The sequence below is a fragment of the Neoarius graeffei genome, chromosome 15 (assembly GCF_027579695.1).
Source record: "Neoarius graeffei isolate fNeoGra1 chromosome 15, fNeoGra1.pri, whole genome shotgun sequence".
Taxonomy (NCBI): Eukaryota; Metazoa; Chordata; class Actinopteri; order Siluriformes; family Ariidae; genus Neoarius; species Neoarius graeffei.
The window spans coordinates 48,806,063-48,830,377 of record NC_083583.1 but is presented as its reverse complement, the minus strand read 5'-3'; the positions used below and the strand labels follow the sequence as shown (position 1 = coordinate 48,830,377).

The 24,315-nt window shown below is 40.6% G+C and overlaps 1 protein-coding gene across 5 annotated transcripts in view; it reads right to left on the bottom strand.

Annotated features, from left to right (window-relative positions):
- Positions 1-24,315, bottom strand: part of nlgn1 (neuroligin 1) — a 476,122-nt gene that overhangs the window by 299,529 nt on the left and 152,278 nt on the right. For 2 of the 5 annotated variants that reach the window (XM_060941540.1, XM_060941541.1), the window contains exons 2-3: positions 13,681-13,740; positions 5,710-5,862 (exon numbers count right to left, since the gene is read on the bottom strand). In XM_060941540.1, coding sequence (XP_060797523.1) covers positions 5,710-5,862; positions 13,681-13,740 — 213 coding nt within the window. The remainder of the gene's footprint in view (positions 1-5,709; positions 5,863-13,680; positions 13,741-24,315) is intronic. The other 3 variants (XM_060941544.1, XM_060941543.1, XM_060941542.1) reach the window with 2 other exon arrangements.

The window sequence follows — 24,315 nt, the reverse complement described above, 5'->3', positions numbered from 1 at the left end:
GACAAAGATGAAGACTACTGGGACTCTATACTCTGGAGTGATGAGACCAAGATAAATGTTTTTCGAACTGATGGCTTCAAAACTGTATGGCGTCGCAAAGGTGAGGAATACAAAGAAAAATGCATGGTGCCTACAGTGAAACATGGTGGTGGCAGTGTCCCTATGTGGGGCTGCATGAGTGCTGCTGGTGTCGGGGAGCTGCATTTCATTGATGGCATCATGAATTCACAGATGTATTGCTCTATACTGACAGAGAAGATGCTACCATCACTCCGTGCCCTTGGTCGTCGTGCACTTTTCCAACATGACTAAACACACATCTAAGGCCACTGTTGGATTTCTGAAGAAGAACAGGGTGAAAGTGATTCAGTGGCCAAGTATGTCTCCTGATCTGAACCCAATCGAACACCTATGGGGAATTCTGAAGAGACAAGTTGAGCATCACTCTCCATCCAGTATCCAGTCACTAAAAGAGGTCATTGTTGAAGAATGGAAAAAGACTGATGTTGCAAAATGTCGCCAGCTTGTTCATTCCATGCCTAGAAGACTTGGTGCTGTCATTAAAAATCATGGAGGCCATACAAAGTACTAGATGTAGTAGTTTTTGTTGTGGGGTGTACTCATTTTTGCACCACCCTAATTTGAGTAAAACTGAAAAATGTGTAATCTAAGTTATATTATTAACTTTACTTTCCCGTTATAAGTTAAACAGATGTTATATTAAACTTTGTCTTGTCAACATTTTGGAAATTGTTTGTGTTCATGGGCGGCACGGTGGTGTAGTGGTTAGCGCTGGCGCCTCACAGCAAGAAGGTCCTGGGTTCGAGCCCCGGGGCCGGCGAGGGCCTTTCTGTGTGGAGTTTGCATGTTCTCCCCGTGTCCGCGTGGGTTTCCTCCGGGTGCTCCGGTTTCCCCCACAGTCCAAAGACATGCAGGTTAGGTTAACTGGTGGCTCTAAATTGACCGTAGGTGTGAATGTGAGTGTGAATGGTTGTCTGTGTCTATGTGTCAGCCCTGTGATGACCTGGCGACTTGTCCAGGGTGTACCCCGCCTTTCGCCCGTAGTCAGCTGGGATAGGCTCCAGCTTGCCTGCGACCCTGTAGAAGGATAAAGCGGCTAGAGATAATGAGATGTGTTTGTGTTCATTGAGATATTATTTAAAATGTTACTTTTCAAAGGGGGTGTACTCATTCACGCTGAGCACTGTGTGTGTGTGTGTGTGTGTGTGTGTGTGTGTTATTTCACAGTTTTGATGCCTTCAGTATTGTTCTACAATGTAGAAAATAGTCAAAATACAGAAAAACCTATGAATGAATAGGGGTGTCCAAACATTTGTCTCGTACTGTATATGTTTTTTTTTTGTGTGTTTTTTAATTGTTTTCTAACCTTGCCTTAGCTATATCTCAAAGATCATGTTGCATAAAGGAGTCGATTGAACTAATGCAATGATAAACTAGTCAGTCTGTTTTGCTCACTAAGTTAAACCTTGCTAACTAAGTGTGATTTCATCACAGAGAATCTCAAGATCGAATCAAGATGTTTAGTTTCTTGCCATAGTGAAAAAGACATCAACGTATTCAATTCTATTTGTAATCAGTCTCCGGCTGTTAAAATGTCAGCGATGCGCCTGAGCCGTCACATCATCAGCAAAACACAGAAGAGCACCTACACACACTATAGATTACAGTGAGCAAAGTTTTCAACTGTTCATAGGACCGAATAAAACACATGTACAGTCCTGTGCAAAAGTCTTAGGCGCATGTAAAGAAATGCTGAAGACCAAAAATGGCTTAAAAAATAATGAAATGAAATGTTTCAACATTTCAAAAAATACTATACACAGCAGTAAGCTATAATAAATTAAACAAAGCAGATATTTAGTGTGAGACGACCCTTTGCTTAAAAAAAAAAAAAATAGTAGTCTCAGGTACAATGAGTGCAGTTTTATGCGGAAATGAGCTGTAGGTTTTACTGAGCATCTTACAGAACCAGCCACAGTTCTTCTGGACACTTTGCCTGCCACACTCGCATCTTAATTTTGCAGCAAAACCCAGCAGCCTTCATTATGTTTTCTTTTTTATTATTATCCCGAAGTTTGGGCGGGGGATATAGAAACGGGTTCCGTCTATCTGGTCACGTTTTTGTTTCTGGGCTATATCTTTAAAACTATTGAAGATATCTTCATGAAACTTTGTATACAGATCAAGCAACATATGAATTGGTGCTTTTTGCTATTTTGGATTTTTGGGGAAAAAAAAAGTATTTTTCAAATTTTTACATAGAAAATAGATTTTGACTTAGTTTCTAAGAGCAATGTTCGTTTCTGGAGCATATATCCAAAAGGATTTATGATATGGATTTGAAACTTGGTATACATGGTAACAAGGTGGTGTAGATGTGCCTTTTCATACTAAGAAATTTGAGAAATTTTAATTTTTCATGTTTCCATGGAAACAATTTCAGACTTAATCTCTCAGGTTAGTCTTAGAGGTAGGTTTTGTTTCCGGAGCAGAACTTTAAAACTATGAGTGATATGGTCTTGAAAGTTGGTATATGTGTTGATTAAGTAAGGTATATGTGCCTTTTGATACTAAAAAATGTGACAAATTTTAATTTTTAGCTCACCTGGGGGCGGCACGGTGGTGTAGTGGTTAGCGCTGTCGCCTCACAGCAAGAAGGTCCTGGGTTTGAGCCCCGGGGCCAGCGAGGGCCTTTCTGTGCGGAGTTTGCATGTTCTCCCCGTGTCCGTGTGGGTTTCCTCCGGGTGCTCCGGTTTCCCCCACAGTCCAAAGACATGCAGGTTAGGTTAACTGGTGACTCTAAATTGACCGTAGGTGTGAATGTGAGTGTGAATGGCTGTCTGTGTCTATGTGTCAGCCCTGTGATGACCTGGCGACTTGTCCAGGGTGTACCCCGCCTTTCACCCATAGTTAGCTGGGATAGGCTCCAGCTTGCCTGCGACCCTGTAGAAGGATAAAGCGGCTAGAGATAATGAGATTAGATGAGATGAGCTCACCTGGACCAAAGGTCCGGTGGGTTTATGCCATGGGCTGCTGAGGTCAGTGAAAAGAGGTAGGGTTGGTTTCCTGCAGCAGAACTTGAAAAATGTGACAAATAATATCTCAAAACTTGGTATATAGTTGGTATATAGGGCGGGGGATATAGATGACTCGGTCTTCTTGTTACTATGAAAAGTGGTCTCTTCTGTAATATGCTGTTCAGATACAAACTTTTTTTTTCTCTCTAACATTTAATTTTGTGCTGGTAAACAAACGTTTGGAACTCTAAAATGTTGTTGTACTGACTTGATAATGAAGGTCATAAAATATAAATCTATAACAAAGTTTGTATGAAAAAATAGGGGGCCTCAGACTTTTGCACAGTACTGTATATATACAGTAGATAAATTTAGCCAAATGAACAGAACTGGTTGAATTGACGATTTAAGAAGAAGAAGCCTTTATGAGGGTAAATCAAAAAGTGCTAAGACAGATGTTATAATTTCAAAAGAATTCAAAAAAGGAATACAAAGAAGGAATTCTCCCATAGAAACATCGCTTGCAGAAGTGTTTAGGCTTAAATGGAGGATATGTAGAGAAATAGCTTTGTTATTTTCATAAATAAAGACTTTTTTTTCATTTGTCTTCAAACTTTTCGACTTAGCCTTGTATTTGTCACGTACTCTCAAGCACAGCAAAATTCCTCCTTTGCATTTAACCCATCTGAAGCAGTGCAGACACACATACTGTATACCCAGAGCAGCAGGCAGCTATAGAGGGAGGGGAAAGTGCTGCTCATTCACTCAACTCCTGTCACATTTTTCCTGTCGGTACCAGGAATTGAACCAGCAACCCTTTGAGTCCAAGGCTCCTTCTCTAACCTTCAGGCCATAGCTACTAAAAACTTAAAAACTCCTCTGTCTCTCATGCCATCAACTCCTCTCTGGGGGGGGAGGAAGGGTAACAGGAGGACAGAGGACGGGAAGGAGCAGTAGCCTACTGTAGCCTAGCCTGACAAAAAGCAATACTGGGCAATGTGCAATACCTCTCCTGCTGGACTTTTTCTTTCTTTTTCTTTCTTCTTTTCCCATATCTTATTCTTTTTTATATGTAAATACACTATATTGCCAAAAGTATTTGCTCACCCATCCAAATTATCGGAATCAGGTGTTCCAATCACTTCCATGGCCACAGGTGTATAAAATCAAGCACCTAGGCATGCAGACTGTTTTTACAGTTTGGAGCTGCCCCTTCCTCTTCCAACATGACTGTGCACCAGTGCACAAAGCAAGGTCCATAAAGACATGGATGACAGAGTCTGGTGTGGATGAACTTGACTGGCCTGCACAGAGTCCTGACCTCAACCCGATAGAACACCTTTGGGATGAATTAGAGCGGAGACTGAGAGCCAGGCCTTCTCGTCCAACATCAGTGTGTGACCTCACACATGCGCTTCTGGAAGAATGGTCAAAAATTCCCATAAACACACTCCTAAACCTTGTGGACAGCCTTCCCAGAAGAGTTGAAGCTGTTCTAGCTGCAAAGGGTGGACCGACGTCATATTGAACCCTATGGATTAGGAATGGGATGTCACTTAGGCTCATATGTGAGTCAAAGTAGGTGAGCAAATAATTTTGGCAATATGGTGTACTTAATTTAATTTATCTAGAAGTTTTCTCTATTTTCTATTCTCTGTTTATCCCGTAATGATGCTGCTGGAATTTTAATTTCCCTGAGGGAGCCCTCCCAAAGGGATCAATAAAGTTCGATCTTATCTAATCTAATCTACTAATGTACCTACTAACATGCATTAGGCTTGTGTTGAAATGCTGTGAGTGACTTATCCCGCAAGAGACCGACTGTGGATGATGCTGATAATCAAAGAGCATTCCCATTCTAAACGCATAGTTCTTTCAAATCTGGTTGAGATACACGCAAACATATTTCAGTTCAGGAAATAATTTAGTTTGTCAAAATGAACAATACAAAGCGTGTCCCCAGGCTGGCACACATATACATGTACACATTTTATTCTTTCCCACATCTCGCCACTCACCAAAATTTGACTGAATTGTATTCATTTCCTGTCGATTACCTCACTTCAGGAAGTAAATGAGCAGAAAAGAATAATGTGTTATATCATTTCAACTTTGCACTTACCTGCACACTCAACTCATTCTGTGTGGTGGGGAATCCTTGCACAACAACCTTTCGAGAACAATATCAGAGTTCCCATTTTTTGGGAATAAACCCAAGCTCGTTATAAATGATCATGATTTACTCAGGCTGCTCTGTTTTCCCTCTACTGTTAATGACCAAACTATCAAGGTAGAGCTCACACGCATTAAGGCAGTTTATGGCCTTGCCTGAAGTAGCACTCATAAAGCACCGTTCATTATTACTATCAGCTTCATTTATATAACTGCTGCCGGAGTTGGATTTACACACGCATACTGCTGTTCATGTGTACTGGTGAATAGACGCTACTGGTGGCACTTTGATTTTATGCTAAACAGTGCACTACTTCCTACAGGAGGCAGAATTTGCTCTCGCAGGAGAATGTGAAATACCGGTGATGAGAAATGGCAGAATTATTTGCTGACTGATCACTAGACACTTTATTGTGAAGCAAATGTATCCATGTTCATTTGATGCTTTGCAAACGTGTTAAAAAAAAAAGAAAAGAAAAAACACATAGCTAGCACTTACCTAGCACACCAAGCCGGTAGTTCAGGGTTATAACAATGACATTGCCGTAACTGGCCAAGATGCTGCCATCAAACATATTTCCTGTGCCTTCCATATAAGAGCCACCGTGGATGAAAACCATCACCGGTTTGGGACTTCCACTCTCGCGGATATCTGCAAGGGAGAGTGAAGAAGGAAATAATTACATGTCAAATTCCAACTGTCAGCTGAAGATGCAATCAGAATTGAGGCTGGCTTTTCCTTTAGGTCCAATTTGCCACATTTGGCTTGACTAATTAATGGGCTACGATATATTCAGCTTTAGATATTAGATCCTTCATTTCCTAAGCAACATGTCATGTTTCTTGCAATTGGACATTTTTTGTCTTCTGCCCATTCCCTGCTATATTTTCTCTCATCAGTAGCCACTACTGCAAATTTAAATTGGCATTTTTAATTTCTGGATTGAGTTCAGCGAGTTAGTTGACTGCTGATGGATATGATACGTTCATGAATAGCATATAACATAGGGGGAAAGAATACAGAAGGCTTGTTGTTCTATATACTGATTTTGCAATGTTTTCCAAACCATTACAGCTTTTTACTCCATTTTGTTTCTTTTTTCTTTAAATTATTAAGGCGTCGCTTGGTGCTTGGGCCAGTGATCTGCTTTTTGCGAGTCCATGTGGGAAGTAATTTCAAAATGAGAATGGTGCTTGCAGTAGCTTTCATCTTGTAAGAAGGAGACAGCTATTACACCATGGGCACAATGTATCCACACAGATCTCTGATAATTGATTGAAGTTGGGCGTGTGGGGATACGCCTCTGGGAGGTCCCATAACAAAGTGGAGAACAAATGAAAAAAGCAATTATTCCCCCCTCCCAATATATATATATATATATATATATATATATATATATATATATATATATACACACACACACACACACATTTTTTTTCCTCTTGGTCTACAGACATGGAGTTCTCAGTTAGACCCAATTCACAATTTCCTTTTCTCCATTTGGATATTTTATTTTATTATATTTTGTATGAGCGGTTGTATTTGTAGCGCTTGATATTATAAATCGGGTGTACCTTACAGACTTTGTTTCATTTTTAACAAGTCTACTGAGAAAAAGGACACGGCACTTTATAAAAATAAGTGATGTCTACAACTTGAGCAGATGTATACACTTTCTGACTCAGCTTGTTTATATGAACAGTTACAGCGACTTTGGCAAAACTCTGCTGCTTTTTCGCCCAATATTGTTGTCCTTGCATCATCTACTCACTTTGATGAATTAAATGAATCACTCAAAAGTAGTTGGATCCAGAAAAGTATTATAAACTAGCGCAGCAAAGATGCAGGACCTGAACTGAAAATAATGATGGATAGCGATGCATCAAAAGAAAAAGAAAAATTGCGGGTGGTCGCTTAAAAGCACACAAATTACAGTGCTTACTTTCTAAAGTGTGCTTTGTGAAAAGTTTTAAGCTGGGAAATTGGCCCTTAAAAAGAAAAGAAAAATGGTGTTGCGTTCACATTTAATATGGACCCTTTTTAAAAGGTTTTTTTTTTAACCTCCTAAGGCCCAAGCTGTTTTTTTACATGCATTTTTTAATTTCTCTTTGCTATTTGGGCTTATTAGAACCTGATTAGAATAAAAACTAAGCATCATCTTTGATGAGATGTACTTTTAGAGAAAAAGTATGTCCACATATGTGGATTCTTGTTCCGAATTTCTAAAAAGTGCTGTCCACGCATGTGACCGCTAAGCCCTAGGAGGTTAAATAGCAAGAGGGTCGATGGTAAAGGAGAATAACTTTTTTTAAGAATACTGTTATGAAAAATGAATTAATTTGCAGTTTTAGCTTGTTCCAAGAAAAACAAAACAAAAAAGCATGTGTGTTTTTGTTTTCCCATTTTCAATTCGAAACAATGAATGAACGAAAGCGACAAACAGAATTTTTACCGCAACATCCAGAAAGATCTGTGTACCTTTTGGCCATTCTACGGTATATTTGTGTGAATTTAAAAAAAAAATGGGGTCTTGATTGTTGTTTCAAAATTCAAGTCAGAGTTTATATTATAATTAATATCACCTTGGGTTTCTTTTCCCTTAAAAATATGAAATCATAAAATAATTAAAACAGAAAAGGGGCTTTGTTTTCTTGAAAACTACAGTTGTCTCTGATGGGGTCATAAGGCATTAGGAATCTAGCGTTTAGTTAACAATTATTTGCCGAAGGTAAAGTGAACCGAGATGTAGTCGAGGTTATTATTCAGTGATATTCACTGAGCCAGAGGCGTTTGTTTTAGTATAAATAGAGACGTGATTATTATTTTTTAATTATTAAAAAAAATTTAAAACTTCAAAAGCAGCATGCGAATGTAATAAAGGCACGATGCGGGCTTGTGTCACTTATCTACACCGAGTCACATAAAATACTTTGTTTTGAAATCGATAAAATAAATCACAATTCCACCCTACCTTTGAATAGTTTTAGACCAAACTTCGTAGCATCTTTAGTGCTTTTAGGAACAGCATTTTCTTTTATCATTTGTAATTCTTCCTCACTTAGAGCGATGAAGCGATTGGCCACCATTTTGCCGAGTTGCTCGAGGTGATTCTCGAGAAATAGTCTGAATTTCTTGACAAATCAGCACGTGTGATTTTCTATTACGTGATTTTTCTATTATCACCTGCGTATTTATACTAATTATGATTATAGACTTGCGAGAAGAGGAATATCCTCCATAAAACATCTCCACAAATGTGCATTGCTGTATCAATTTAAGGCATTTTTATTCCAAAATCTCCTAATAGTCCTTGAGGAAAGACCTTTTGTTCCACCGCAATCACACAACAAATTCTTTGATATTCTGAGATAGTCCTCACTGCAGAACCAAAAGTTCAGCAGCTACTTGGTAGTTCGACTCTGCCTGGGTAGGAGGAGATGGATCACCCAGACTTTTGGTTCTGCAGCATGAGGTATGGATGTTTTTTGGAGGATAAGCCTCTTCTCGTCATGTCTCTAATCACTGTGGAATACAATTCCAAAGCCATATCTAAAGTGAGATAAAAGTAAGAGTCTTAGTCATATTTGTCTTTTTTATCTTCTTTAGTCCATTCACAGTTTCGTTTTTTGATTTACAGAGAAGGAAAAATTCCAATAATAAAAACAAAGAAGTGCTAGTTTTTCATTTCTCTTGGCTGGATTATAACCAGCCAAGAGAAATAACCAATATAACCAAGACCAATAACCAAATACCCAGTTATATTTTCCTTTCTTTCTATTTTTTGTTTGTACACAAACAGAATTCCCATGAAGTACCGAGGCCCAAAAACTCTTCAAAGTGTAACATTATACTACTGACTCGGGAGAGTGAGCCTTCTTTGTACTACAACTATGACAGATGCTTAGTGTAGATTTCACTATCCAGCACTTTAATATCAAAAGAAACACTTGATGTTTTTCCGTCCATCCATTATCTGTAGCCGCTTATCCTGTACAGGGTCACAGGCAAGCTGGAGCCTATCCCAGCTGACTATGGGCGAGAGGTGAGGTACACCCTGGACAAGTCGCCAGGTCATCACAGGGCTGACACATAGACACAGACAACCATTCACACTCACATTCACACCTACGGTCAATTTAGAGTCACCAGTTAACCTAACCTGCATGTCTTTGGACTGTGGGGGAAACCGGAGCACCCGGAGGAAACCCACGCGGACACGGGGAGAACATGCAAACTCCACACAGAAAGGTCCTCGTTGGCCACTGGGCTCGAACCCAGAACCTTCTTGCTGTGAGGTGACAGTGCTAATCACTACACCACCGTGCCACCACTTGATGTTTTTGCTCTGCCTATTAGAAGAGACTTATTTTTAAAGTGATGCATTATTTTGGGGGCGGCACAGTGGTGTAGTGGTTAGCGCTGTCGCCTCACAGCAAGAAGGCCCTGGGTTCGAGCCCCGTGGCCGGCAAGGGCCTTTCTGTGTGGAGTTTGCATGTTCTCCCCGTGTCCGCGTGGGTTTCCTCCGGGTGCTCCGGTTTCCCCCACAGTCCAAAGACATGCAGGTTAGGTTAACTGGTGACTCTAAATTGACCGTAGGTGTGAATGTGAGTGTGAATGGTTGTCTGTGTCTATGTGTCAGCCCTGTGATGACCTGGCGACTTGTCCAGGGTGTACCCCGCCTTTCGCCCGTAGTCAGCTGGGATAGGCTCCAGCTTGCCTGCGACCCTGTAGAACAGGATAAAGCGGCTACAGATAATGAGATGAGATGAGCATTATTTTGGATGGTCAAAAACTTGCTTTCGCTCCAACATAATTGCTTTATATGCGAGTGATCCAGGTCATCCCCATTCTCTCAGAAAGTTACTGTCTTCAGGATGCTGAGTTAGAAAGGTCCAGCACGAAGAAGTGGTTCCCAGAGGAGTGTATGATGAAGTGAATCCATATTACACACAGACACACACACACACACACGGTCGAATCCAGCAGAATATGCCTGATATCAGTCACCGTTCTGCCTCGACAGACCATGGAAAGCCAATCCAAAGCAAAAGAGGACCCAGAGAGCAGGGAATGTTTCCGAAGAACAGGAAGTGCGGGTCATCCGGAGTGCAGATGTTCCTGTTTTCAACCCCACGCCCAGGAAATGCATTTTAAAAGTAGTTAAGTTTCAGGACTGCAGTTGGCCCAGCATATTGTCTCGCAGACTTAAGAGGATTATTTTGTGAGCTCTAAATTTTTGACGGCGTTAATAAGAGATGCTTGGCAGGATTCTTACTGCATATTTGTACCACTCTAATCTTATGATGTGTGGATCAAAGAGAGCTGTTTTCTGGTTTTAGCTGGCACTAATTGGTGCTTATTTCTCTTAATCACACAAAATATGGACTTGGTTAACTTTGTGGTCCAACATTAACAAGGACAGAGGTGTATACGTAGCACAAGACAGTCGAATTCTCAAATCTGAAGGTGTTAATTAAACAGCAGCTCTGACAGTACTTCCAGCTCACTCATAGGGACTTCTATAACAGATGCTCCATATAAACAGTCATTATCTCACCAGCAGCTTTTTCTTTTCTTTTTCCTCTGAGACAAAAACGCAGCTTGTCGTGGTACACTGTAAATTTTAATTGGTTAATTGTACTTAAAACAAACAAACATGCGAACAACTTCTCCCTCTTCTTCTGGCTGTTCCCATTCGAAGTCGCCACAGCAGATAACATCCCTCCATCTCCTCCTGTCCTCTGTATCGTCCTCATGTCCTCCTTCACCATATCCATCAATCTCATCTTTGCTCTTCCTCTTTTCCTTCTACCTGGCAACTCCATCTCCAGCATCCTTTACCCAATATACCCTGGATCTCTCCTCTGTACATCTCCAAACCATCTCAATCTCGCCCCTCTCACTTTGTCTCCAAGCTGTCCTACATGTGCTGTCCCTTTAATATTCTCATTTCTCATCCTGTCCAACTTGGTCACTCCCCATGAGAATCTCAACATCTTCAACTCCACCATCTCCAGTTCAGCCTCCTGTCTTTCCGTCAGTGCCCCGTCTCCAAACCATAACATCGCTGCCCTTGCTACTGTCTTGTACACTTTCCCTTTCACTCTTGCAAACGTGCCAACATGCATGCAAACTGATTGCCTTAAAAAACAAAAAGTGGGATAAGAACAGTACTAACGTTAATACAACATACAATTAACAGTTATTCCATGAAATCGAGTTATACATGAGCTGATACACGCCGAGTTGGCTATAAGCCATGCACGACGAGATTGAGTGGAATAGCGATTTTATTCTATCCACATTCACTGGATTTTGACAAACGGAGCAGTTTTATTTTTTGCAAATTCGATAAATAAAAACTTTTACACAAAACGTCCAACAAAGTCATTTCCGCTTAGAATGTAAACAAACAGGCGAAATGACAGTAGCAATTTGTGAAAAATGCTATAATAATTCTTGATTTTTTATTAAAGATACATTCTGACCATCAAATACTTTTATTCCATATTTTGTTGTGGGTTTTTTTTTTTTTTTCATTTTTGGGGGATTTTCTTCTTCTTCTTGAGGGTTTTTGGTGGTTGGCAAACAAACTTAAAAGTGCATTACCACCTCTGGCTGGGCTGGAGTGTAGAACAGGAGATACGGGGGGGTGAGAAAAAAAAAACTATATTCTTTCAGCTATTTCTCATCTCATCTCATTATCTCTAGCTGCTTTATCCTTCTACAGGGTCGCAGGCAAGCTGGAGCCTATCCCGGCTGACTACGGGCGAAAGGCGGGGTACACCCTGGACAAGTCGCCAGGTCATCACAGGGCTGACACATAGACACAGACAACCATTCACACTCACACCTACGCTCAATTTAGAGTCACCAGTTAACCTAACCTGCATGTCTTTGGACTGTGGGGGAAACCGGAGCACCCGGAGGAAACCCACACGGACACGGGGAGAACATGCAAACTCCGCACAGAAAGGCCCTCGCTGGCCCCGGGGCTCGAACCCAGGACCTTCTTGCTGTGAGGCGACAGCGCTAACCACTACACCACCATGCCGCCCTCAGCTATTTCTGTTTATTTTTAAATACCTAATAATTTTGGGGGGTTTGTTTTCGAGTAGACTTTTTATTTCGTCCTCAGTTGGTTCAGCAACATGCTCCGCCATTTTGTTTTTCTCTATTCATGGTATATGAGCTGATAGCTTTGTAGTAGAGTAGCCAATCAGAGTGCACGATTGCTCATATCCAGTGAATGTGAATAGAATAATTCATATTTCACTTTACTTGTTTTTAAAGGCAATGGGTTTGCATATTTTATTTATTTATTTATTTATTTATTTATTTTTAAAATAAGGTTAACCAATTATTATTTGCAGTGTACCATGACAAGTTGCGTTTTTGTCTCAGAGGCAAAAAAAGATGGTGAGGTAATGACTTTACGGCTGCTGTTAGCGAAAACAAATACTAATTTCACTATGAGCAATGTAAAAGTGTGATGCATTGATCACGAATAAAAATTGTAATTGTTTGCAAATTGCTGTGGTAAAAGAGGAATAAAACAAAACACTCCATCATAGATAGATTTTTTTTTTAAATATAAGGCCCTAAACAGTATTAATTTTAGAAATGCTGTTTACATACGGAGGCTTTTTCCCCGTCTTTAATCAAGAGCATGGTCTTTCAATTTGCGAGCAGTAATTTATTCATTTCATGTTCAGATTTTGTAATATTTTCCCTCCAAACCTGCCCTCGCTCTCAAACAGCCCCTGCTCAAGTGCAAACTCGCTCTGCTCCTGCTCAAAAGTGTTCAGGCAGTTACAGACAAATAGAAAGACCATGTTCTTGATTAAAGATGTGGTGAAAACCTCCATATTTATACATAATACCATAAAATTTGTGACTTACAGAAGGCAAAAGATCTTTCGGTGCAGCTGTTAATGGCATAAATGTCATTTAGGCATTTAAATGTCATTTAAATATCATTTAGTACTATTATCAATTCCAGGAACATGTTGCGTAGGAAATGTAAAGAGTTTTCAGCAACCCCATCGCTGCCGTAGTTTCTAACATTTGATTGGGTCTCAAAACACAAGAAGGTTAAAAATAATCATGCAAAAAAAGGTGTCACGATTTTGTATTATGGTTATTAGGGTTTTTTTTTTTTTCATTTTTTCAGTGGGATGCAACATGAAAAAAAAAAGAAAAGAAAAAAAAAGAAAAAGAAAATTCAAGCCAAAACCTATGGAAGGTTAACAATTACATGTCTGGAATGACAAGAGACATGTGACATACTCGTAGAACATCAAGCAAAAAAGACAAAACACATCCAGCAAAAACACTAGGAAGTAAAAAAATGAAGAAAAAAAAACATCTCCACTTGCGAAAAAAGGACAAGAAATTTAAGAAAAAAAAAGAAGAAAAAATTGGAGGGTTTCCTTGTCATGCATATCAGTTTGCCATCAAAAAAAATACCTTCATCCTCTGCACCGTCATTATCACCTAAATCATCATTCTGTTTCTTTGCAAGAGGACCTAGGATCAAGAACGGAAAAGATGGAGGAAACAGAGAATACAAGAACAACACAAGCCTTAAAAAGGTGTCTCAGAGATACAACGAGCTTGCACTGATATCCTTGATACATTACAGAGCAAGAAAAAAGTTGTATTGACGATCTGAGCAATCAAATGTTCAAACATTTCTGGAGAAAAGTCAGTCAATAAAATAAATCAGATCGAAACGCAAACACTGGTTCGGAGAAGCCAGTGCAAAAAAAAAAAAACAAAAAAACCCCCATTTTATTTATAGATTAATTAGTCATTTAGTTTTTTTTTTTTTAATACTTTGGATGTCTAGGCACAAAAATACTGTCAATGGGAAACAAACAAACATCTTTTATCTCAAGCATCAAAAATACCCTTTGAGTATGAGGCTGTAATGGGGTAGCAGATCATAGCCCTATGGTATATTATTTAAGAAAAGTAAAAGCTGAGTCAAAAATATGGAGTTAATTCATTAGCTGACATGTTTACCTGATGAATATTCAGCACTGAACTGATCGTATGGATCTCATTCTTTAATATTAGCTTACGCTATATTTACATAGATTATATTATACAGCCATAAAGAAGTGAAAGAAGCAAATTCAGGAAAATGGCTGCCATCATACGTTGAGGGCTAAAACTAAGAACACACTCAGCGTTCACGTTTCTGCTACAGAGTCATACGGATGGTTCTGCACGCTAACATTCATCAACAGACGTCATGACAGCACTCGCTCATATATACACAGACATGCTTAAACACACACACAGAAAAGTAAGTTAAATTTCAAATAAAAAAAAAAAATCATGCACAGACTGAGCGCATGCAAGCGGCTGGTCATGTGACAGTCAAGAATGAAGCTGGAGGAAATGATCATGTGATCAGGTCATCATACAGAGGCAGTGCTGTGAATCCATACGCTCTTATAGACCAGAGGACGAGAGGGAGAGAGCAGTGCCATGCACTGTTTACGTCCATTTCTTTTGATGAAGCTTAGTCTGATTCCTTTTCTCTTTTTTTTCCCCAGTAAACAAAGACTCTCCAGACTGTCGAGAAACAGCAGGTGTTATGAAAGAGGAGAAAAATCAATGTTAATGATATAAGCTTGGTCTCCCGCAGCCCGCAAACACATCAACCTGAAACAAATGCAGGAACATAAAAGTGTGAGCTCAGGTTGTTTTCGATGATATACTGCGACAACGTAACATTGCATCAATCCACAAGCTGGTCCTGAACATAAATGATTAAAATGGATGATACATCAATGTTACACATCTGCATGGCTAAAAAGCTCGTTAGTACCGCAATCCTGCATGTCTTCAACCTGCAACGAAAATACTTATTGATTTATCAAAACCCTTTCTAATAAGGAAACACTTGGTTGCTGGGTTATAACTTGTATCATTAAGGGTTAAGGCCCGGTCCCACAATACCGATAACTATAAATACAACCCCGATTCCAAAAAAGTTGGGACAAAGTACAAATTGTAAATAAAAACAGAATGCAATAATTTACAAATCTCAAAAATTGATATTGTATTCACAATAGAACATAGACAACATATCAAATGTCGAAAGTGAGACATTTTGAAATTTCATGCCAAATATTGGCTCATTTGAAATTTCATGACAGCAACACATCTCAAAAAAGTTGGGACAGGGGCAATAAGAGGCTGGAAAAGTTAAAGCTACAAAAAAGGAACAGCTGGAGGACCAAATTGCAACTCATTAGGTCAATTGGCAATAGGTCATTAACATGACTGGGTATAAAAAGAGCATCTCGGAGTGGCAGCGGCTCTCAGAAGTAAAGATGGGAAGAGGATCACCAATCCCCCTAATTCTGCGCCGACAAATAGTGGAGCAATATCAGAAAGGAGTTCGACAGTGTAAAATTGCAAAGAGTTTGAACATATCATCATCTACAGTGCATAATATCATCAAAAGATTCAGAGAATCTGGAAGAATCTCTGTGCGTAAGGGTCAAGGCCGGAAAACCATACTGGGTGCCCGTGATCTTCGGGCTCTTAGACGGCACTGTATCACATACAGGCATGCTTCTGTATTGGAAATCACAAAATGGGCTCAGGAATATTTCCAGAGAACATTATCTGTGAACACAATTCACCGTGCCATCCGCCGTTGCCAGCTAAAACTCTATAGTTCAAAGAAGAAGCCGCATCTAAACATGATCCAGAAGCGCAGACGTCTTCTCTGGGCCAAGGCTCATTTAAAATGGACTGTGGCAAAGTGGAAAACTGTTCTGTGGTCAGACGAATCAAAATTTGAAGTTCTTTATGGAAATCAGGATACGTCGTGTCATTCGGACTAAAGAGGAGAAGGACGACCCAAGTTGTTATCAGCGCTCAGTTCAGAAGCCTGCATCTCTGATGGTATGGGGTTGCATTAGTGCATGTGGCATGGGCAGCTTACACATCTGGAAAGACACCATCAATGCTGAAAGGTATATCCAGGTTCTAGAGCAACATATGCTCCCATCCAGACGACGTCTCTTTCAGGGAAGACCTTGCATTTTCCAACATGACAATGCCAAACCACATACTGCATCAATTACAGCATCATGGCTGCGTAGAAGAAGGGTCCGGGTACTGAACTGGCCAGCCTGCAGTCCAGATCTTTCACCCATAGAAAACATTTGGCGCATCATAAAACGGAAGATACGACAAAAAAGACCAAAGACAGTTGAGCAACTAGAATCCTACATTAGACAAGAATGGGTTAACATTCCTATCCCTAAACTTGAGCAACTTGTATCCTCAGTCCCCAGACGTTTACAGACTGTTGTAAAGAGAAAAGGGGATGTCTCACAGTGGTAAACATGGCCTTGTCCCAACTTTTTTGAGATGTGTTGTTGTCATGAAATTTAAAATCACCTAATTTTTCTCTTTAAATGATACATTTTCTCAGTTTAAACATTTGATATGTCATCTATGTTCTATTCTGAATAAAATACGGAATTTTTAAACTTCCACATCATTGCATTCCGTTTTTATTTACAATTTGTACTTTGTCCCAACTTTTTTGGAATCAGGGTTGTAAATCGGTCCCTTGCAGTTTATGTGGTCGGTGCTCACACCAGACCGATAACGATACCTACGTATAGACCAGGGTTTATCTGTATCGGTGAGATTGCTTCTGGAGCGATTTTTCCAGCCCTGGACCTGATCCGATAAAACATCTGACCAATCAAGTAATTGTTTACATGTGACGTTGTCTGAGCACATGCTGTTTTTCCCCGGGCATCTCTGTACATCCTCGTTGCATCATGAAGTCACAGAATATGGATTCACGGACAATAAAAAAATATAATACAAAGCACGGATCTTTTATTCACGGATATGTGATTTTCCATGAAATATCAACAGTAAATTGATAAAGTAAACATATAAATGCAGGCAAGATATTTTAATTGTGAACTTTGGCAGTCCAAACATTTAATTGTTTTAGACTTCTTCATTTTTTATCCGTGATGCATCATCCGTATGAAATCGGTAAACAATCTGTAATATACTGACATGTACGTGATCAATCCGTAAATTATCAGCATCCATTATGCATCCGTATTAAAATCCATAACCATTCCATATTTTGTATCCTTTTTTAAAAAATTACATTTCCGTAGTCCATGACCGATCCGTATTATATCCATCACCAAAGTATGTACATGGGTTGTTTTGAAGTCCAAGCTGTACAGTATGACCCAAAATAATGTGCTACTACTTGGAAAAAAAAACCATGACTATTCCTAAGTCGCATGCATTTATTTCCCTGAGTGTCAGGACCAACCGATGTTATAGTCAGGATTATACAGTAGTTGTGGTGTGACTGCTCCAGACTAGAACTGAATTCAGGCAGAGGTATCATCAGAGTTGTAGTTATAGGTATAGTTATTGGTGTTGTGTGACCGGGCCCTTACCCCAGAGGTTCATGCTAGAAAGTGTCGCTTGTCATTTATCACTTGTAGGCATGTAGTGTTTGAGTGACCAGTCGTCCTCAATTTTTCAGGACAGGCCCTAATTTTGGGAACATGTCCCTGGCAAGAGCTGACCGTAAATGTCCCGAGATTCCTGCTGTGCATTCAAAACCACCTGTAATATGAACAAACTCTTGGAAGTGAGAAGAAAGTCTGAGCAGCAGATGGTTCCCATTGATGTGCACCTCTCATGTCATTACTACTTTGGCCAACAGAGGGGGCTGCTCATGATAGCAGATTTATCATCTACTCACACTAATTTTCCTCTACTACACAGCCAGATCATCTTCAAGGTAAGGCAAATCATTTGAGATACTTACTACCTAATGGGCTTATACCGTTTTAAGTTATTATATCTGCTGAATAAGATTTGGAAACAGATGAATTTAGCAAAGATTGTTGTAGATAGCCAACTACACTGGCGAAAGGTTGTACAATAAGCTACATTAACTATTATGACCTCGAAATGGTCAGGTAATGGTAATCATCTCAGTCTTCGAGCCAGAAAATGTTACAAATGTAGAATAGCTTAACTCTATTCAGCGTTTTAAATGTATCGCTTAATTTACTATGGACTAAGCCTATTCATAATATACTCATCCATCTCATCTCAATTTTCATTCGATCGCATGTTTTTCGGCCATCTTTTGTCGAATTTAGCATTCTCCAATTTTGAAAGAGAAATGTTGTCCCATTCTCGCCCAATATATGATTTCAGTTGCTCAACAGTTTGGGGTCTCCTTTGTCGTATTTTGTGCTTCATAATGCACCAAATATTTTAAATGGGAGGCAGGTCTGGACTGCAGGCAGGCCAGTTTAGCACCCAGACTCTTTTACTATGGAGCCATGCAGTTTTAATATGTGCAGAAAGCGGTTTGGCATTGTCTTGTTGAAAAGAAAAGAAGGAAGGCCTTCCCTGAAAAAGATTTTGTCTGGATGGCAGCATATTGCTCTGAAACGTGTATACATCATTCAGCATTAATGATGCCTTCCCAGATGTACAAGCTACCCATGTCATGTGCACTAATGCACCTGCATATCATCACAGATGCTGGCTTTTGAACTGTGCACTGATAAGCCAGATGGTCCATCTCCTCTTTAGCCTGGAGGACGTGGTGTCCATTATTTCTAAAAAAATTTTCTACTTTTGATTCATCAGACCTCGGGACAATTTTCCACTTCACCTCAGTCCATCGTAAAAGAACTCGGGCCCAGAGAAGGCAGCGGTGTTTCTGGATATTGTTTATATTTGGTTTTAACTTACATTTGTGGATGCAGTAATGAAGTGTTTTCACAGACGATGGTTTTCTGAAGTGTTCCTGAGCCCATACAGTGATTTCCACTACAGACACGTGCCTGCTTTTAATGCAGTGTCTCCTGAGGGACTGAAGATCAGAGGCATCCAATGTCAGTTTTCAGCCTTGTCTCTTACATACAGAGATTTCTCCAGATTCTCTGAATCTTTTAATGATATTATGTACCATAGATGATGTGATCCCCAAATTCTTTGAAATTTTACATTGAGGAATGTTATTCTTAAATTGTTGCACTGTTTGCCCATGCAGTCTTTCACATCTTTACTTCTGAGAGACTCCACCTCTCTGGAATGCTCTTTTTATACCCAATCATGTTACTGACCTGTTGCCAATTAACCTAATTAGTTTTTTTTTTTTTTTTGCTTTTTTAGCATTACACAACTTTTCCAGTCTTTTGTTTCCCCTGTCTCAACTTTTCTGAAATGTGTTAATGACCTCAAATTCAAAATGAGCATATATTTTTCAAAAAACAAAATTTCTCAGTTTCAACATCTCATATGTTCTCTTTGTACTATTTTCAATGAAATATAGGGTTTCCATGGTTTGCAAATCGTCATATTCTGTTTTTATTTATGTTTTACACAGTGCCCCGACTTTTTTGGAATTGGGGTAGCGTCTGACCATTTTCATTCAGATATCTGGTCACTTTAATATAGTGCATTTTGCATGTTGAACAATAAATCAGAACTAACTGCAGAAAGGAAATAAAGCTGAGAAAATGTAAATTCCATTGTTGCTTGTTGCACTGTTGGTTTGTTGTTTGTCTGTTGTTGAAATCGTGTCTCCATGTTGAAAAAAATGAAGCATCATCTGTCACTTTGTCTCCTCCTAGTGTACGGTGGGTGGCATGGTGGTGTATTGGTTAGCACGGTCGCCTCACAGCAAGAAGGTTCTGGGTTCGAACCCAGCAGCCGGCAAGAGCCTTTCTGTGTGGAGTTTGCATGTTCTCCCCATGTCTGGGTGGGTTTCCTCCGGGTGCTCCGGTTTCCCCCACAGTCCAAAGACATGCGGTTAGGTTAATATGGGTGAGGTGCCCTTGAGCGAGGCACCTAACTCCCAACTGCTCCCTGGGCGCTGTTAGCATGGCTGCCCACTGCTCTGGGTGTGTGTGTGCTCATTGCGCGTGTGTGTTCACTGCTTCAGATGGGTTAAATGCAGAGAGGAAATTTCACAAGTGTGTGATGAATAAAGTTGTGCTTTCTTCTTTCTTTTAAACGTATGCTGAAGTGTTGTAAATTTAACAAGAGAATTGGGACTAGTTGTACACATGTTCTAACGGTTATCAAAGGTCTCTTTGGATATTAAACTCTTCTGAACTTCTAATAAGGTTCTACTTGGAACCCTTTCCTAAACATTCATTCATCTTTATCAGCCACATTATCCTGATCAGGTTCAAAGTGAATGTCGAGCTTATCCTGGGAACCCTGGGCGTGAGACGGATGTGATGCCACACACATTCACACCTAGGGGTAATTTAATGTATCCCGTTCACCTGCTGGCAGGGTTGTGGGAGGCAGGAGGAAATCAGAGCTCAATGACAGTAACCTGAGCTCAGGATTGAACCCTGGAGGTATGAGATACCCTCTATCCACTGTGCCACCCATGTTCCGAAAAACAATTTATAAATACAGTGCAATCTACATCTAAGTCTCAAGTCCATCACAATCGGGCTTTACTAGCTGGGCTCATTACAATGGAATTATACAGAACAGGGCACTTTCATCATTTATCACTGTCGGTCATAATCCATTAAGACAGAATTTTCCTCTCGTGCAGAATAGTAGCTGGAACGTGACCAATTTAAATAAATAGCAAATTCTTTCCATGATCACGCTGATAAAACAGGTTGCAGGAGGATAAGAAAGCCCAGACAATACCATCAATTGTAATGAAAACGACCTCAATATTCCTCCTTGCTAACCTTTGGGCCTCTGTAGCATATAACAAAAAGAGATTTTTATCTGTGCCTAATTGCTTTGAGAGCTGGCTTTATTATCTTGGGTTCAGAAATCACACCAAGGCCATATCCATGCCAGGTGATTTGAAGGGGAGGATAAGACAATACCAGCAGAGGGCTGAAACCAACCAGGGCTAGCTTATCCTTGAGATATGTTCTTCATCAAACATGTTTGTGAAGACCATAAAGCGGAATGAGAGAATCATGAATGATTATCTGAAGTCCTCAAAGTCATCATAAACTCTCTAAAATATTCATTCATTTATTCAGCCAACAACCAATTGGTATGATGTAGCCAGGCAAGCTCATATAACAGATTGGCAACCCGATGTGTGCCAAGAAAATTCCCCACACCATTACACCACCAGCAGCCAGCAGCATTGGCACAGGGCAGGACGGATCCATGGATTTAAGGTGATTACCTCAAATTGTGGTCCTACCACTGTTGGGATTTATCAAGCAAGTCAGTGTTTTGCAATCATCAGTCGCCTGCTTTTGATGCACATACACACTGTACTCCTTTTTCTTATGTGGAAGGAGCAAAACTCAGTCTCATCTCATCTCATCATCTCTAGCCGCTTTATCCTGTTCTACAGGGTCGCAGGCAAGCTGGAGCCTATCCCAGCTGACTACGGGTGAAAGGCGGGGTACACCCTGGACAAGTCACCAGGTCATCACAGGGCTGATGCATAGACACAGACAACCATTCACACTCACATTCACACCTACGGTCAATTTAGAGTCACCAGTTAACCTAACCTGCATGTCTTTGGACTGTGGGGGAAACCGGAGCACCCGGAGGAAACCCACGCGGACACGGGGAGAACATGCAAACTCTGCACAGAAAGGCCCTCGCCGGCCACGGGGCTCGAACCCAGACCTTCTTGCTGTGAGGCGACAGCGCTAACCACTACACCACCATGCCGCCCCAAAACTCAGTCTAGTCTTCTATTGCTTGGAGAGTAGCCACTTCAAGGTTCAGCACTTTGTGAGTTCAAACATGTACACTTCTGCACAGCACTGTTCTACTGTACTTGAAGACCTCTGTGTCAAACTATTCTCTCTTCTGACCTCTCACATTGAGTATACAGCTAGGGCAGCACAGTGGTGTAGTGGTTAGCACTGGCGCCTCACAGCAAGAAGGTTCCGGGTTCAAACCTCATGGCCGAAGGGGCCTTTCTGTGTGGAGTTTACATGTTCTCTCTGTGTCTGTGTGGGTTTCCTCTGCGTGCTCCAGGTTCCCCCACAGTTCAAAGACTTGCAGGTTAGGTCAAATACCCAGCCACTGGGGTTACACAAGCCAGTGTATGCTTAGTGCCGGTCCCAAGCCCAGACAGATTAGGGAGGGTTGCATCAGGAAGGGCATCTGGTTTAAAACCTATGCCAAATCAAATATGTGGAACAGATCTGCTGTGGTGACTCTTAATGGGAGTAGCTGGAAGAAGAATCGTGCATTTACATTGAGTATACAGTTAAGTGCAAGGTGCTGCATGAAAAATTTAGCTCCTTTTGACAACTTCAAAAAAAATCTATAAAGTATTCAATAATGAGAAAATGTATTCATGAATTCATCATCAGTAACTGCATTATCGTGGTCAGGGTCAAGGTGGATCCGAGCCAATCCTGGGATAACTGGGCACGGAATACACCCTGCAAGGGTCGCTAGTCCATTTCAAGGCAGTGGATGAGAGTCCCCAATCCAATTCCTGGCATGTTTTTGTGAGGCAGCCCGATAGACGAACATGATTAGTTTTATCATCTGTTCTATAAACAGGAGCTCAAGTCATTAATTCCTTCATTCATTCATCCGTTCGTTAATCTTCACTAAGTGCCTTTTATTCTGGTCAGGGTCATTGTGTATCCAGAACCAGTCCCAGTAATACTGGATGCAAGGTGGCAGAACTGACCTCTGATAGGACACCAGTCCATTGCAGGGGGCAAAATATGCAGAGAGTAAATAAAGATGCTAGCCAGACTCAAATGTCTTTTACAAACAATGCAAGGGTAGAACATGACATTGATGACTTTTGTTTGAGAGCACAAACACCGCATGTTATATTAGAAGCTTTCTTAGATGAGGATAATGAACTTTGACTCATTCATTTACCATAGTCTGTATTAATATAAGTAGCTTTTTGTTATGTTCTTACATTACATTAGCTACCACTTCTTAGCCACCTTTGTCAAGTAGGTTTCCAGATGAGTAAAGCATAGGACTGGGAAGTAGACTGACGTATTTGCTTGCCCACAAATGAACATATGATTGTTAAGCGTATGCAAACTTTTGCATTTTTGCACTTGATATGGGAGTATTATTAAATTGAGTTAATCCGTATCCCAATTAATCCTTGGCTCACAGTCACTACTCGCGCTGTTCTGCTGTTCCTCAGTACAAGCAGGTGACTGCATCATGCCCGGTGTATTAAAGAGTCAGAGACAAGTGCCTCATTTCAAATAGATCAGATGGATGAATTTAGGTGGCGGTCACTAGAGAAGAGCCTTCCATCACCCTGTCCAAGTGGCCTAGGGGTTGAGGAAAGTGAAGGGCATTAATCCCAGAGGAGAGGGACACTACCTAGCCACCTGTCCACCACATCATTAACCCCCCCGAGGCTCAGTTCCCCTGACCTCAGAGATTGGGTTCACCAATTCTCGCTTTCTCCAGAAGAGCCACACACTTTATTTTAAAGCCACAGAAAGACAGAACTCCACACCTCATCTCTTTGTCATGTCACTGAACAGCAGATTGATTTATCATTTGTGCTCCTCAGTGGCACTGGAATATTCCTCCTTGTGCCGCCATTGATCGGAATTCACCTCTGGCTGATAAATGGCTACTTCATGCCTGACGCATCTCTAATGCTGCATGCAGGTGAAGTCCGCTGCGCTGCACCCATGCGAAACCTGCGGCCTAAGCCAGATGGGGCAATTAATGTTTCGAGGCAGATCGATTTCAGATAGAGCCTATTGACATCCCTGGTCATTCATCAGAGAGCTCAAGTTCCATCATGCTGAACATCAGCAGAGCAAATAACAGAGTGAAATGCTGAGCAGGAATAGCCACAAATTTGAGGTAATGACTAGCATCTTCAGACCATAACGGAGAGCTGGAATTTAATGCAAATTAGTATTTCAGTGAAACATTTTGCAATCGATGATGTTTAGGAGAATGGATAGTGTTCCATCCTCACAGCTCCAAGGTTTGGGGATAAATCCTGAGCTCTGGTTACTGTCACTGGGTCTCAGAATTCTCTGGTTTCCTCCAACCTCCCAAAATATTCTGGTAGTTGGATTGGCTACG